This window comes from Rhipicephalus sanguineus, chromosome 3, assembly GCF_013339695.2.
Source record: "Rhipicephalus sanguineus isolate Rsan-2018 chromosome 3, BIME_Rsan_1.4, whole genome shotgun sequence".
NCBI classification, from domain to species: Eukaryota; Metazoa; Arthropoda; class Arachnida; order Ixodida; family Ixodidae; genus Rhipicephalus; species Rhipicephalus sanguineus.
Window position 1 is genome coordinate 211,607,977 of NC_051178.1, and position 14,312 is coordinate 211,622,288.

The 14,312-nt window shown below is 47.4% G+C and overlaps 1 protein-coding gene across 1 annotated transcript in view; it reads left to right on the forward strand.

Annotated features, from left to right (window-relative positions):
- The window catches only part of LOC119388241 (DNA replication licensing factor mcm7), a 48,597-nt gene that overhangs the window by 602 nt on the left and 33,683 nt on the right, over positions 1-14,312 (forward strand). Inside the window, exons 4-6 of the mRNA XM_037655913.2 lie at positions 720-844; positions 4,071-4,251; positions 9,441-9,578. Coding sequence (XP_037511841.1) covers positions 720-844; positions 4,071-4,251; positions 9,441-9,578 — 444 coding nt within the window. The remainder of the gene's footprint in view (positions 1-719; positions 845-4,070; positions 4,252-9,440; positions 9,579-14,312) is intronic.

Consider the following 14,312-nt stretch of genomic DNA (forward strand, 5'->3'; position numbering starts at 1 on the left):
GCACAACCTGCTTTTCCAAGCCTCACAGGCCGCGGACATTGCCAATTTTCTGTACGCGATAAAGTTGCTCTTTTCGTATTAAATTCTGGAACGTGGAATTCGTCCAAACCGTGACAAGTATGCATGCATAAATTGTCTACTCTTACTGCGTTTGCAGGGACCCTCACCAGGCCCAATAGAAATTTTTCAATACTCGTTGGAACTTAAAGCATCTCTCAAGGCGGCCTTTCTCTCCTACCTTTCACCCCTTTTCCCATCCACCCACAATACGTGTTGTGCTTTCTTATGGGTTGCAGAGATAACCTCAAACTACTCTCCTATGCGGAAGGTACCGGGTTCAATTCCCATTGCCGACGGATACCGGGCACTCATCTCAAGAAGGCCGCCCCTTTCTGCATTTTTTCACTTCCTCTCCCACGCGATGCTCCTTGATGGCATGCAGAAATAAGTATCCTTCCTAACCTCAATACCGTTATGAGTACCTGCACTGACCAATTTAAGTGCCACTCTTCTTTGTAATGGCCAAGCCTGATAGGGGCCCTTTAAGTAATGAGTAGCGTTCTGCAGTATAATGCAGCTTCCAGAATGTGCTGCATAAGGCTCTGCAAAATTATGTTTTCAGTGTTACAGAGAGAGAAAAAAAAAGAGCAAACTCGAATTCGTTGGTGTGATTTGGTATCGTCAAATGTTCAGTCTTTCTCATTTATATCTTTTGGCAGGTTCTCGCAAAGGATGCTTTAGATGTGTACATTGAGCACCGTATGCTTATGGAAAACAGGAGCAGACAGCCTGGAGATGTCCGAGATCCCCGCAACAAGTACCCGCCAGAACTGATGAGGCGATAGTGAGTAAAGCCTGAAAATGCTGCTTCATTTGAATATATACATTTGCAGGTATCTAACCACAAAACTACTGTTTGTGCATGCAAAGTTTTACATCTTTGAGAATTCAACTGCCCAGTTTAGAGAGGTGACATGAAAATTTTGCATCAGTGAATAACTTTTTTTTTTCCTAAACAGTCCTTCAATAAGATGGTTTCATATGGTGTTCCACGAGGATTACTGACAAGTGGCTTTGAATGGAATAGGGGGTATGCACTGTACCTTGATCCGCGAGGTGGCGATAGCATCGCCGGGCAGCGACGCCGTTTTGGCGGTCCGGCCGTTCGTGAGCGCAGTAGCAGGTAGCAGTATCGGGCTACGTTCTGTATGCGTTCTGCTTAGCCCACGCACAGCAGTGTCTCGTGCGCGGTGCGTATTTATTACGTGAAAATCTTTGAACGTATTTGTGTGTGCGGAGAGACGGTACGTGCTGTGGTTGCACGTCAGCCAGCTGCGACAATGGTGAACTGCGCCGTGTTTGGTTGTAACAACCACACGAAAAAGGAGCCTGTGGATCAGTATGCTGTCTCGGTTGGTTTCTTTTTCATACCAAAGGCCAGCTTTGCAGGTGCAGTGAGCAGCCTGTACCTCACCGTCTTCTTTGATGAGAAGCCACAGCGTAAGGAGCTTTTCATTAAATGACTGTGAATGGCGAACCTGGGAGTACAAACAGACAACCTCAGTGATGTGACCTAAACATTTGAAATAAATTAGAAAGCTATCGTAGCTGCAAAGTTGGAACACTAAGAAATGTCTGCATAAAGCAACGTCAACGCTGATTTGCACGACGTAAGTGATCGACGCAACGCGGCTTCTTAAATTCTGGCGATCGCGTTTAACGCGGAATGGAGTTAGATCATACTTAATCCTTCAGAAAGCTGCGCGTCGCCCTAGCTAGAACTGTCGCTTAACGCTTGCGATAACTCAGCTACACACGAGCAAGGCAATCAGCGGTTGTTGAAATGCGAAAACCATTTAGAAACAGCCACTGGCAAGTGCTGTAATCCCTTCCTGCCCTGACGTCCCGTTACCGTGTTGTACACACGGCTGTACACACGGCGCTAGCACGACAGAACAAACGCGATTAGAAATAAACTGGGAAGTCGGCTTACTTTTCTGACAACAGCGATTGTGCTGTACGGCAGAACTTTGACGCCTGCACTAAAAAGCTGCGATAAATCGGCTACACATTAGCACCGCACGCAGCGGTTGTTGAGAAGCAAAAACCATTTGAAAACAGCACTGCAGCAATTGCTGTGATCTCTTTTCTGCCATTACATCCCGTTACTGGGTTTACAGTATCGGCAGAGCGCTCGCACGGCACAATAAACGCGATTACAAGTGGACGAGGGAAGTCTGTTTACCTTTCCAACTGCAACTATCGTGCTGTCTTGAAGAACCTTGACACCCAGCTGCTGCACCCATCCACTCGTGAGATAGTTGTGACCGTGCATGGATTTATAAGCTTTCAGTTGCTCACGCGACACAAAACTTGTCTCGTGAACAAGGTAGTCCTTCATGTCGGTGAAGTCGACCCGCGGCAGCATGCAGTGCAACATCGGGTTGAAGTTCAGCGTCTTCGAGTTCGAGTGGGTCTGCGCCGCCACACAGACGCACTTTCGCCAGGTAGCGCAATCGCGCAGGTTTATCTAACCCACGTGCGTATGCGCTTAAGTCCATTGCAGTCCACAGATGCACCAAGAAAAGCGAAAAAACAGATAGTTCCACAGTGCCACCATGAGCGCCGCGAACCACCGAGACCGCCAAAATGGCGGCATCCTGGAACGACGCTAGCGCTCCTTGCGGATGACGTCAGGTGCATACCCCCTATACAACTTATTATGTCCCTGCAAAATAGCACTGTTGTGCAGACCAGATAAATTGTCCGAAGCGAGTATGAAGCTACAGATAACTCGCATTGTATTTTAAAAATATTTGCCTGGATGCCATCACTATTAATTCATTATGAATACAGTACTCTATTTCTGGAACCTTGTTAGATTGACTTTGAAGAGGCTGTGAAAAGGCGTTCCCTTTAAAGGGACCCTGCAATAGTTTTTTGAGCATGGTCAGAAAACGCTGCCTATCGGTAGTCAAGGCTCCTGAGAGCACGTGAGCCAAACATTATTGCGCAGCACGTGGCCTGAAATTTACAATTAATTCTCAAAGTCGGCTAGAAAATTGCTCCCTCTTCTCTTGACAAATGATGCCATAAACCCAAATGGCGACGCCATTGGGTGATTTGAGCATCGTGAGTTGCATAGTTACTGTGGCTGCCGTGGGATGCCACCACGCTCGCGATCAAGCTGAAAGTAAGCTGCACATTCGAAGAAAAGAATGTGCATAAAGTCATGACACGCGGTCGTAGCTTCTTGCCCCCTTTTCATACCCCTTCTGCCTAGCCTTCAGCGGGCTCGCTGGTACGAAAAGAGAGAGAAAGCATTTAAAGCATGCGGCAAATCCCTGTAACTCGGCCCGTACTTGACGTAGTCTAAAAATTTTTGCGGCAGTTGATTCGTGAGGCAGTGAGCTCCTTTAATGAAGTCATTTGACCGTTATTTGGAAAAGTGTTGCCAGACCCCTTTAACAGGAGTTTTGCCGACTGAGAAAGACATATAGGGGTGCAGCAGTCAAATGGAGAGCCAACCAAATCAGGGGCAGCTATTCTGTTTACACAGTCTCTGATTACTGAGGTCCTACTGTAGCTGTTTGTATGCTTTTACAAACGAATTGTCATACAGTGTCTGTGAAGAAACATGCAGTGTTGTAATTGAAACAGTTTGTTGCCTTAAATGCCTGTGTGAGGAATTTTTTTTTAATTGGTAAACCACATATACTTCTCAACGCCTTGCTGACTATAGACCCTTTTCACAATTGTAAAGCTAGCTTTCCTGCTATGCAGTTTGCCCAACTAATGGCGGCTAGTCACTTATTGCAAACAGCGTGTTCAAGCGCATTTTGCTTACACTATTACGTGGAAAATGTAGACTCGGCTCTCTTGACATAAACACGCATAATAGACAAGCCCCAGCACGTGCAACTAGGACCTCGTCTCCACTCTAAGCAAGACAGGTGCCGCCATTAGTTGGCCAAATATGCAGCGCAGAGAAGCGCACTCGCGGATTATGAAAAGAGTCCATTGGTGTTAAAGTAGGTAACCTGTCCTGCCTTTTCTGTTCTGCTGTGCAGTGAAGTGTACTTCAAGATGCCATCAGCTACCAAGCCTCTGTCTGTACGAGATGTTAAGGCAGGCTGCATTGGGAAGCTTGTTACTGTGAAAGGCATTGTCACACGGTGTACTGAAGTGAAGCCCATTATGTGCGTTGCGACGTACACTTGTGACCAGTGTGGTTCTGAAACCTATCAGCCTGTAAGTACAGCCCCTGGATTCTGACACTGAAATTTCAAATACATCCTCAACGCACACAAAAATACCGCTTTGCTCTTCTTTATTAAGTAGTCTTCAGGTTTGTGACAACTGTTTGGCACTTCATTTATTTCAACATGAAACGAATCATTACCATATGTAGTTGTGTAAAGACACTCCCCCACCCTCTTCGGGGGGAGGATTCATAATGTCCCGCTGTAAAATGTAGTTAGTTTCGTTGCTAATAGATGGGGCTAGCTGCTGTTCTGCCATTAAGCCCCTGAAAAATAGCAAAAGTAGCAGCATTTGTGTCAGTGTGCAGGCACCTCCTCTCGTGAGTTTTGTAAATGAAGTTAGTTGAGACGCGAAGTTCTTGCAACATGGCTCTTGGCCTGAAAGAGGGGCTTGTGCAATTGTCTCACTAGAGAGTGCGAGGGGCATAGTGAGAAAGGTCCGGGAGATAAAGAATGCGAACAGGAACATTAAATATGAAAATGTAATTATATAGAAGCGTGTGGTGTATTGCCGTGTTGTCTGAAAGTGTAAAAATGTGCGGTACACAACCAGTGAGTACACGAAAGTGCTCGCTCCTGATGACAACACCACTGCTAATTCCAGGGTGTCTACCGACCGGGAAAACCGGGAATTCTCAGGGATTTTGGGTAGTCTGAAATTCTCAGGGAAAACTCAGGGAAATTGTGCTCCCATCAGGGAAAATCCACAGTATCTTTATTGAAAGGCGATGAAAGTCGCGGTAGCGCTTGCTCGATATTTTGTGAACGCATTTTTCAAATCAAACGGCCGCTGCGGCTGCGGGGAAGTGGCGCACCTTGATGCTGTCATCGCCTTCGGAGCGGTGAAGTGGGAGAGAATCCGGCGTGGCATGCGGGAACCGCGAACCACGACACATCGTATCACGCAATGTTGTCAGGATGTTCTGGGAGTACGCGGTGTAGTTCTGTAATCTTTCTCGCGCGTGCTGTGCGTTAGCGTCCGATATGGTGTTTTTGTGATCGCCGCGTGTCAAGTAACAAGCATGATTAGTTGTAGAAGCGGTAGCAGTAGATCTAACGAGCTTGAGTTATCTTGCAAGCGATCACGATCGCGCAGGAAGCGGATGTCTTCGACAAGGCTCGTATCTGGCAAGCCATCCCGATCGGCGAGAAAAAAGACGCTTGTTGGCTGTTATCGGAGAGCTCACTCGCTCTGCTCCCGAGCTTCAAAGATGCTATTTAGGACTCCGTGAAGAATACAATAAATTTCCAGGCGAGAGCTAGCGTAACTAACGGGCCCATTCACAGCAAGTGAAAGCTTTTTTTATTTTTTTCCCCGATGAGGGCACTGCTGAAACAAGTTTTAGGCAGTCGACTGAAATTTTTTGGGGCTGCAGCTGGCAATTACCAGCCACACCACGTGGATGTTTGCTACAAAGCCGAATTACAAAACTTTTCAGAGCCATGGCATAGCGGCGACCGAAATTCGCGACACCGGCACGGGTCCCACATGCTCGATTCGGCGCGCGATGTCGGAAAACAGTAACGTTTCCACCATAATCGGATGCGCCGTAATTCAGGCTGTTGCCGTGCTTTCATGCGATCTTAGCCCGCAGCTATATTGCTTTTTTTTGCGATAGCAATTATATAGACACTCCGACGCGAATTTTTTGCCTTCGCCATGATCTTCCCTATCAAGTACAAATCGCGATTACATCACCCCGCGCGTCGCATGCTCCATGTGCAAGTGCAAGTGCGCGAGCGCTGCCAACGAACGGGGCTTAAGCAGAGATGAAACGAGCCGACCATCTTCTCCGCGCGATAGGCACATGGAGATGGGAGCCGGTGCGTTGGGAAGGGGGGGGGGGGCTGGCTGCGTGAGTCCGACAGGAAGTGCGTACTGTGTACCAGCGGGCGTTGGCGCGTGCGCCGCGGTATCTTTAGTGGGGATCAGCAGACGGCTCATACCTTTGTAGGTGTTGTGCTCTAATTGCAAAACTTCCGTTGAAGCCATAGCAGTGACAGATCCGGGGGGGGGGGGGGGTAGCGGCGATCGCCCCCCCCCCCCCCCAAGCCAGCCCCCGCCCCCTCCCTTCAGTGCCTGTAGTCCACCTCCTTTGTCAGGCTTGCTTGCCGAGTTTGCCCCCTTTGTCAGGTTGCTTTGCCTGCCACTGTCCAAAAGGGGTAAAGAGAATCTTGTCCCTGCTCTCTACCTCTCATTGCTCTACCCTTTCCTGCTTCCCTATGCACATTTCCAACGAAGGCTTCTTAAGCACCGCCATAATCCCCTCTGGGCTGTTGTAAACATGCGTGACCCACCAAAATGCACTGCTGAGCGTTGGCTTCAGCCTTTGTACCCCCCCCCCTTATTATGTACCTGAATCCGCCCCTGAGCCATGGATCATAGATAGGGCACTTCTCTTAGTGCAGCGGCTGCGTTTCCTGAAGGAGCGAGCTGCTAGCCTATATTCATATAAAATTCCGCTTTGTTGCTATCAGATTTACTATTTTGGTCTCGCGGTGAAACTGACTCTTTTTTTCTTACGTGGGATGGTTTTCGATGTTGTGCGTTCGTGGAGAGCAAATAGATCGGTTGGGCATCATGATAGCAAAGGCGTTGCATTGCTCTGGGCAACGCGCGAGGATTTGACAACAACCCGCAGCAGCAGAACAAGCGCAATTCCACAGTGCATTAAACCCGCACTTGTTTCGTCTTTACATGTGACACTCTGGCAAGGCATCTAACTGTGATTGCTGCATCTCAGGCTCAACAAAACTGATTGTTTTTTCCACGCAAAAAATAACAAAAAAGTTTTTTCATGTTGCTATATTAGTCGAGCATTCTTGTGGCCTTTTCAGTTTAAGATTAATCCTTCAGTAATTATGCCTTGCATGAAAGGTCGAATTTCAGTTTAACGAAGTTTCAATATAACTTAGTGAGTTGCCGCTTTTACCAGCTTCGCTATACAGTGCAGACCACTTATAACGTAACCGCATATAGTGCAGGACCGGTTATAATGCGGTCTTTTTCGACTCCCGTTTACCCTCCCATAGAACCGCATGTATACGCATACCGCTTATTGTGCAGTCCCCCAAGATGAAATACCGTTTATAATGCGGTTGCGAGAAAATATTTCTGACAAACGCGGTAGCGAGTGCGGTTCTCAAAGGAGGTACGCCGCTGGGGAGGGAGCGACGCGGTCGTTGCGAAGGGCGAGGGCACGCACAGTGAACGAACGAGGGGCGGAGGGAGGAAAAAGACCGCGGCAGCGCTGTGCGGGCTCGCCGAGTGGGGAAGGATGGTGGCTGTCTAGGCGACGGAGTAGCCTTTGCACCGGCGGCGGCAAGGCGGCAGGGCTCCGCGGCCGCTTGCCGGCAGCGCGTTACGCGTGGAACGTACGATCGCGTCCTCATCATGTGCGCTTTAAAGTAAGTTTCCTGTTGGGAAAAGCGTCGTCGTTATCACACTTGCTACAGATATCGCGTCTGCTACCTCGTCCGCAAATTGAAAAGTTTTGCGGCTTCATGACGCGAGCTTTCGCCTTTTCTGCCAGTGCGCGGACTTAAACGAGCTTGGCGGGCTTTTGTCGCCGTTGATCTCCCAGCCGCGAACATAAACCGCACAAACTTCGTATCATGCGCGCTGTTCTTGGGTTAGTGCTTGAGTGCGATCTTTTCGACGTCCGATCTTCATGTTGTCTTGGAGAAATTTCCCACGACAACATGCTGAACCGCACGCTAGGCCTAATCAGCGTCGGTTGCTTTTCGGTAGCGGTCGCGGGCGATGAAAGTTGCGGTTTGGTGCGGAATCAACGAAACTTTTTGCGATGGCTGCACTTGAAGGGAAGAGAATCATATCGTTAATGAAAACGAGGGCATGGTTGGCACATGCAACTCTCGAATGGTGGTTCCGGATTCGATTGCAATGTCTTGGACATCGCGTGCGCGCCCGTGATATCGAACGATCGGTACCCGCTCAGCACGTGAAATTTCGGTCGCGATTCGACATGGTTTCTGTGTAATGCGCATACCTCGAGGTGGCCTGAAACGTAGTCGGCGAATTTCCGCGATGGCACTTTGTTTTGTTTGCTTTTTCCCCCCGTGTTCATTTCGTTGGCAATGCGGGTCTTTGGCGGTTAATTTTTGAACATTCGGAGATTTAAGTGGTTGTAAGCGCCCCAAATCGCATATGTCGATTATCGGACACGCGAGGCTACATGCTCAACACGTTTTGTGCAACTGCAGCCTTTGTAGAAGGTTGTTTTGGTTATAGTGCGGTACCGCTTATAGTGCGGATATTCGCAACTCCGGCGACTTACGTTATAAGCGGTCTATACTGTATTTAGGTTTATCTGTTCTATGTACTATTCAAATGGGATTAAGTCATTTTCATTTTCTAAAATGCGTATTAGAGAGTGACATCACCGAGCGATATGGTCTCTACCCATCTTGACATAAAACAAAGTTCTGTTTCACTCAGGGAATTTCAACAAAAACACTCAGGGAAAACCTGGAAAACTCAGGGAATTTAGAAATGTCAACTCGGTAGACACCCTGGAATTCACTGTTGCTAAGAAGTTTTTAAGCGTGATCTCATTAGCTTTTTAGATGGTTGTGTAAGCGCCATCAACAAGTCCACTTCTGCATTGCTGGTTGGTCGGTGCATGGTGTGAGGTCGACTGCACTTGAGTCTGTTTGCACAGTGCTTCCGCATGCCTTGCTATGCCAAACTGCTGTGCCAGTGGCTGCAAAAACAAGTACAGCAGCAGAAAGAAGATTTCACTACCAAGGAAAAGATTTCTAGTTTTCACATACACACCAGCTTATTGCGTATTTTCAGGGATTGGAATTAATAGAAGAGGTGCCAAATGCATTTGCCAGCATTTATAGTAATAAAAGTGTAGCTCAAGATTGCCTGTGTTTCATTTAGTTCAACGGGGCTTGTTGCTGAGCTAGTTGGTTCATTACTTGAGGAAAAACTGGTATGGCGCAAAGAAGACGGGGACAAAGCGAAGACGCGTGTCTTCGCTTCGTCCCAGTTTTCTTTGAGCCATACCAGTTTTTCTTCTTTTAGTTCCTTGTTTGGAAATAGTAAATACAGAGGTGTTGCCTTTGCTCTGCACTAGTGGAGCTAAATGGTTTACTTATGTGTCCATGTGAGGAAGGCCTGTTGTAAGCGTGTATTGATTCTATCCACAGATCAACAGCCCCAGTTTTATGCCTCTGGTGACTTGCCCAAGCGATGACTGCCGTGTCAACCGATCGGGAGGCCGGCTCTACCTTCAAACGAGAGGTTCCAAGTTTATCAAGTTTCAAGAGCTCAAGATACAAGAACATGTAAGAAGGCTGACTCCTGTTCATTAGTTGCCATCACTTCCCTCTGGAATTCTCTACTCTGGGGATTGCAGCGCAAATGCTTCCCACCACTCTGGTAGACCGCCAATCCCTTTAAGACTCAACGTCTATGTGGTCCATGTTTCAAATTCCTCTTTTTTTTTTCCTCACCATCCCCAGGCATTCTTTTATCATAATCAGGTAGTATAGAGGGAAATGTCAAGTAGAAATTTGTATAAATCATACTTGTAACTTGCTGTTAGACAGAAGGTTAGTATCAAATGAACTTTGTTATTCTATTGAATTGTATTTCTCAGTTAAGGGGGGAGGTGGCATTGAAAAAAAACTTTTTTGTTTGTTGACCTAGAGCAATGAAATTTGGCATGCATACTAATAAGTGTCTTGTATAAAGAAATATGCAGTTTCATCATGATACCTTGAGTAGTTCTCAAGTTACATCATGCTACATGGTCCAATTATATGGTCTGCTTGTGGAAAGCCTAGCGCTGTAACAAAACATGCCAGGAAGCTGCAAATGGTGTTGATCTTTACTCAAAAGAAGACTACAGGGTATGACACTCTCAGAATTGTTTAGTAAATTCTCTTTTTTTTTTTAGAGATCATCATGGCTGCTGACACACATTGTCAGAAACAGTGTCATGGACAAATCATTATCTAGAAAAATAACTGGGCCATAAACAAGAAATTGAAGAATGTCATACCCACAAGCAGTGTTCAGGGATTCAGGAAAAAGAAACAGAATCAAAATCGGTCCAGTCATTCCCGTGCTACTCTTTCCACGAGCAATGCACAATGTCCAAAACATACTTGTGAGAAAAAGCCTATCAAAGTTTTCGAAGTTGTTTACATTTGTTAGAAGGCACCAGCACTGTAGTCCTTGGTGTTCTTGTGTAGAGGCAACCTTTTGCGTCTCTGCCCTTTGACTTCATGCATGTGCGATGACTTCCTTGCTCGCTGAGCGTCTTTTTAGCAGCCCTGTGGAGGGTAAGGGCCCCAGGTTGCACACCCATTGCAGCACAAATCTTGGTGTAAGCTTGAAAGTTGCCTGCATTGTACCTCGCAACTGCCTCATGGACTGCTACTTCCACAGTGAAGTGGGAGGCATGCTGCTGCTTAGAAATTAGTGACCAAATCACCGAGTGAAGGCTTTCAGCGGCATTTTGTGTCTTGTTGCCACTGCAACGAGCCTGCAGTTGAGGGTCAGACAGGCGTTGGTACACTGGCCGCAACACTTCAACAACTTTGTTGGGCAGGTTATACGTGTGTGGAAGTTGTGGCTTCCCCTCTGCCTCTGCTGCACGGTGCCTGCACCAGCTGCGGGCACCGGAAGGACAGAGCTCTTGATGAGGTTCTGCATCTGTCGATGAAACATTATGAAAGGTGGCCATCACTGCTTTCTTCATATCTTCGACGTCCGTGTTGCTTCGCAGTGCTAGGCCATAATAGCTGGTGAGCCTTTTGATCAAGTCCTGCGTCAGGCCAATGTTGTCACGGATAGCCATGCCATAACAACTAGTCAGTCTTTTAATCAGGTCTTCAGTCAGGCTGCCCCATCCTCCTAGTCTATCCTTCTTGCTTCTTGACACGTGTTGGAGAGCTGCACCCATCCTCTCTTTGACATGATTTATACAGTCTTCTTTAGCCAGTGGAATAAATCTGTATGTTCTTTCTTCAGAGTGAGGGAAGTATCACTGTCTTCATCACAAACAATGCATGCGTACCGGAGGTCATTCTTTCCACCTTCTGAATAAAATTAAGGTGGGGGACGTGGCATTCAGTACCAACTTTCTTATTCCTTCGTAGGTTTTGATGAAAATTGGCACAGTTATTGCAAACATTTCTGGGATCAAATATCTGAGCAGTTTATTCAATAACGCGAGTTGGTCAGATATAAATTCAACTCCCTGCGTCACACACGCCACGTTCATTTGCAAACCCAGCCTGTGATGCGTTTCATCATCCACTCGGTCGCGGAAACGGTAATTTGCGAGGCATTCGTTATTTTCGAAGATTCATCAGAGCTAGCGGCGATACCAAGCACGAATCCAAACGTGCCTAAATTGCGTCACCAGCGCTTTCTTTCAAGCCGATGTACTCGGCCGCGGGGTCCGGGAAGTCGGCGCACGATATGCTGGCTGGCGGCATTCGGTGACAATGCACAATGCTCCTAGCCGCGGCGACGAAACATCGGCGCACATAACGTGCTTGGTCTCGCATTTTGCAGCGCCGACGCGCGAAATTGCTAGCCGCTGTTCCGAGCGGTCAATGCGCGACGAGCTTGGCCGGGAGGTCCGCTGCCGATTCGTAAAATGTCCATCCGCACTTTCGAGGAGCCAGCGGACGATGCGATTTGCTGCTTGTGACGAAGCACAGTGCGGCTTGTCCGCTAGCGCGATGTCCTTGCCCGCAAAGTTCGGATTCGTCTCGTAAACCAGCGCCGTGAGCGGAGTTAGGCCTAGCCACGACTCCGAGCAGTAAGCTCGGTCGCGGTGTGCGTGGCCGCGGTGCCCGATGTTTCAAAGCAAGTCATGTTCGATCGCGAGTACAAAGAGTAGTAGCGCGAAGTTATTCGTCTCTGAGTACGAAGTGCTGACAAGCTGAACTTCTACCCGAGACGCGCATCTGCGATGTTTGCGACGAGCGCGGCACGCTATCGTCTATCGTACACTGATGACTGCGCTTCCGCTTGCGGCTGTCAAACTACAGGGTAATCATATTCTAAATTATCGTCGGCCCGTGCACTCAGGACGAGTGAACGCGTCACTAAGTAGCGCGATTTTCGACAGTCGTAACATCAGGTAACATCGCGACGCGTAAGCAGCAGACGGCTGTCCTCTCGGAGCGAGCATCGGACCAATGACGAGGCGTGCTGGAGCAACATGGCGGACGCGGCCAATCGGAGGCCTCGAAACGACCTTCAGAGATTTGCTTTTTGTGCGCTTGTTTTCAAAGGGAGGAGCCAGCTGAGGCGGGGAATTTGAAAACGAAGAAATGCTCTTTACGGCGAGCTCAAAATGGCGGCGCCCGGTTGTGCCGTCGCGGAGCAAGACTTTTTTGAAAACCACCGTTTTTTTGCGATCTCCACAATAATTTTCGCCAACTCAGCACGTGCAACAAATTTTTTAAAGCACTTCTAGGTGGTTTTCAGTGAAGATATTTTGGAATCAGATAGAAAAAGGGCTACAGAAACTGAAAATGTGATTTTCAAAAAATCGATTTTTTTGCCATTTTGCGCGATACGAAAGCCGCGTCCCCCCTTAAGTGCAATAGATTTAGTAGTGTGCTGATTCGTTGTTAGATAGGGTGGAGTGCCAGGATTGAACTTAGCAAGTGTGAAGGTTGGGAAGCACTTCCTGTAAAGTCTGGTTAAACAGAACCTGAAGGAATTGGTAAAGCATCCTTGATTTAACAAATTAGTCAGATTCAAAAACCGAAATTGAGCCACACTGCAAGGCCAAGTGTAGCACATCTAGCTTTCTTTAATTTGAAGAACACTTCTAATCAAAATGGGTCATTTACCGCTTCAAACACTTCCTAAAAGAATAGACCGATCTCACCAGATGATCTGTGCATGGGCAAGTTTCCGACAGCGGCACTGCCGCCATCTTAGTTGTAGCACTCAGAGTGCTGCTGGTGCGTCTGCTTGCTGCATGCTTCAATTATATTGGTACTTTGCACGAATACTCAGTGCATAAGATGCTGAAAAGTGTCTCTGGACCTCCAATGTATTTTATTTTATTTCAGGTTAAACTGCATCCTAGCGCTAAGAAAAAAAAGAACAGTCGATAGTGCTTACACGTGACCAGTTCATCTCTTCGTGTTGATGCACTTGCGATGCTTTGCTGAATAAATATTAGTAATAAAAAAAAGAGAGAATCAGAAATCACGTTCCCGTCGTCATCAGAGCAAAAAACTTTCAGTAAACATTGGCAGGCAAGCGATACAATCTACAGTTTGCGGAAAACAACTTGCTCAAACTGCATGTTGAAATGGAGATGAAATGGTTGCCATGAAGCAGGTTAGAGGCGCATCTGTGGAATGGCAACTGGCCGCACGCCATTAGCAAAATTTTCTGTCATGGACATCTCTTGAATGCCAAAATATTTCCTGTGGCACAAAGGGTGGATGAGTAGTAAGAGATTTGAGGGATATACACAATGTGGTGGATAAGCAGTAGCCCGCTCCGACCGGCAGCCTCAGCCATGGGATGACTCGGCGCCGATATTGTCGTAAGGCCTACCACTTCGAAACTGCAGTGTAAGCTATGTTAATAAGAGCCGTTTACACTCGTATAAGAAGTTAAGCTTTGCTACTGCTGTTGCCGCTTGACGTTGCATTCGCGATAATACCGCATGTTGAAAGGAATCCCGGTGGCATTGTTGGCTGCGATGTAGGCACGACTGAGTTTTTGCCATGCACTCTATGGCGTGAGCTGTATGCAGCATGCAGTTATAAGCTTGGCTTGTATCACAGGTCTCGTTCATGCTGGACACTTGACACTTGTTATTGCTTTGGTGATAGGTTGGTTTAAGTATTGCTATATATTTAAGCGATCTCTGTTTTGCTCGAAGAATACGTATCCAATCTGTCATCGCTGCCAGCGGTCGCCCCGGCAAGGGAATTCAGCACACGTATGAAGTTTTGCTGTTGCTCATCGGCCTATTAGCCAGCCGCACAGAAAGCTTGTTATGACGCAATAGGGCACTGCTAAACTAC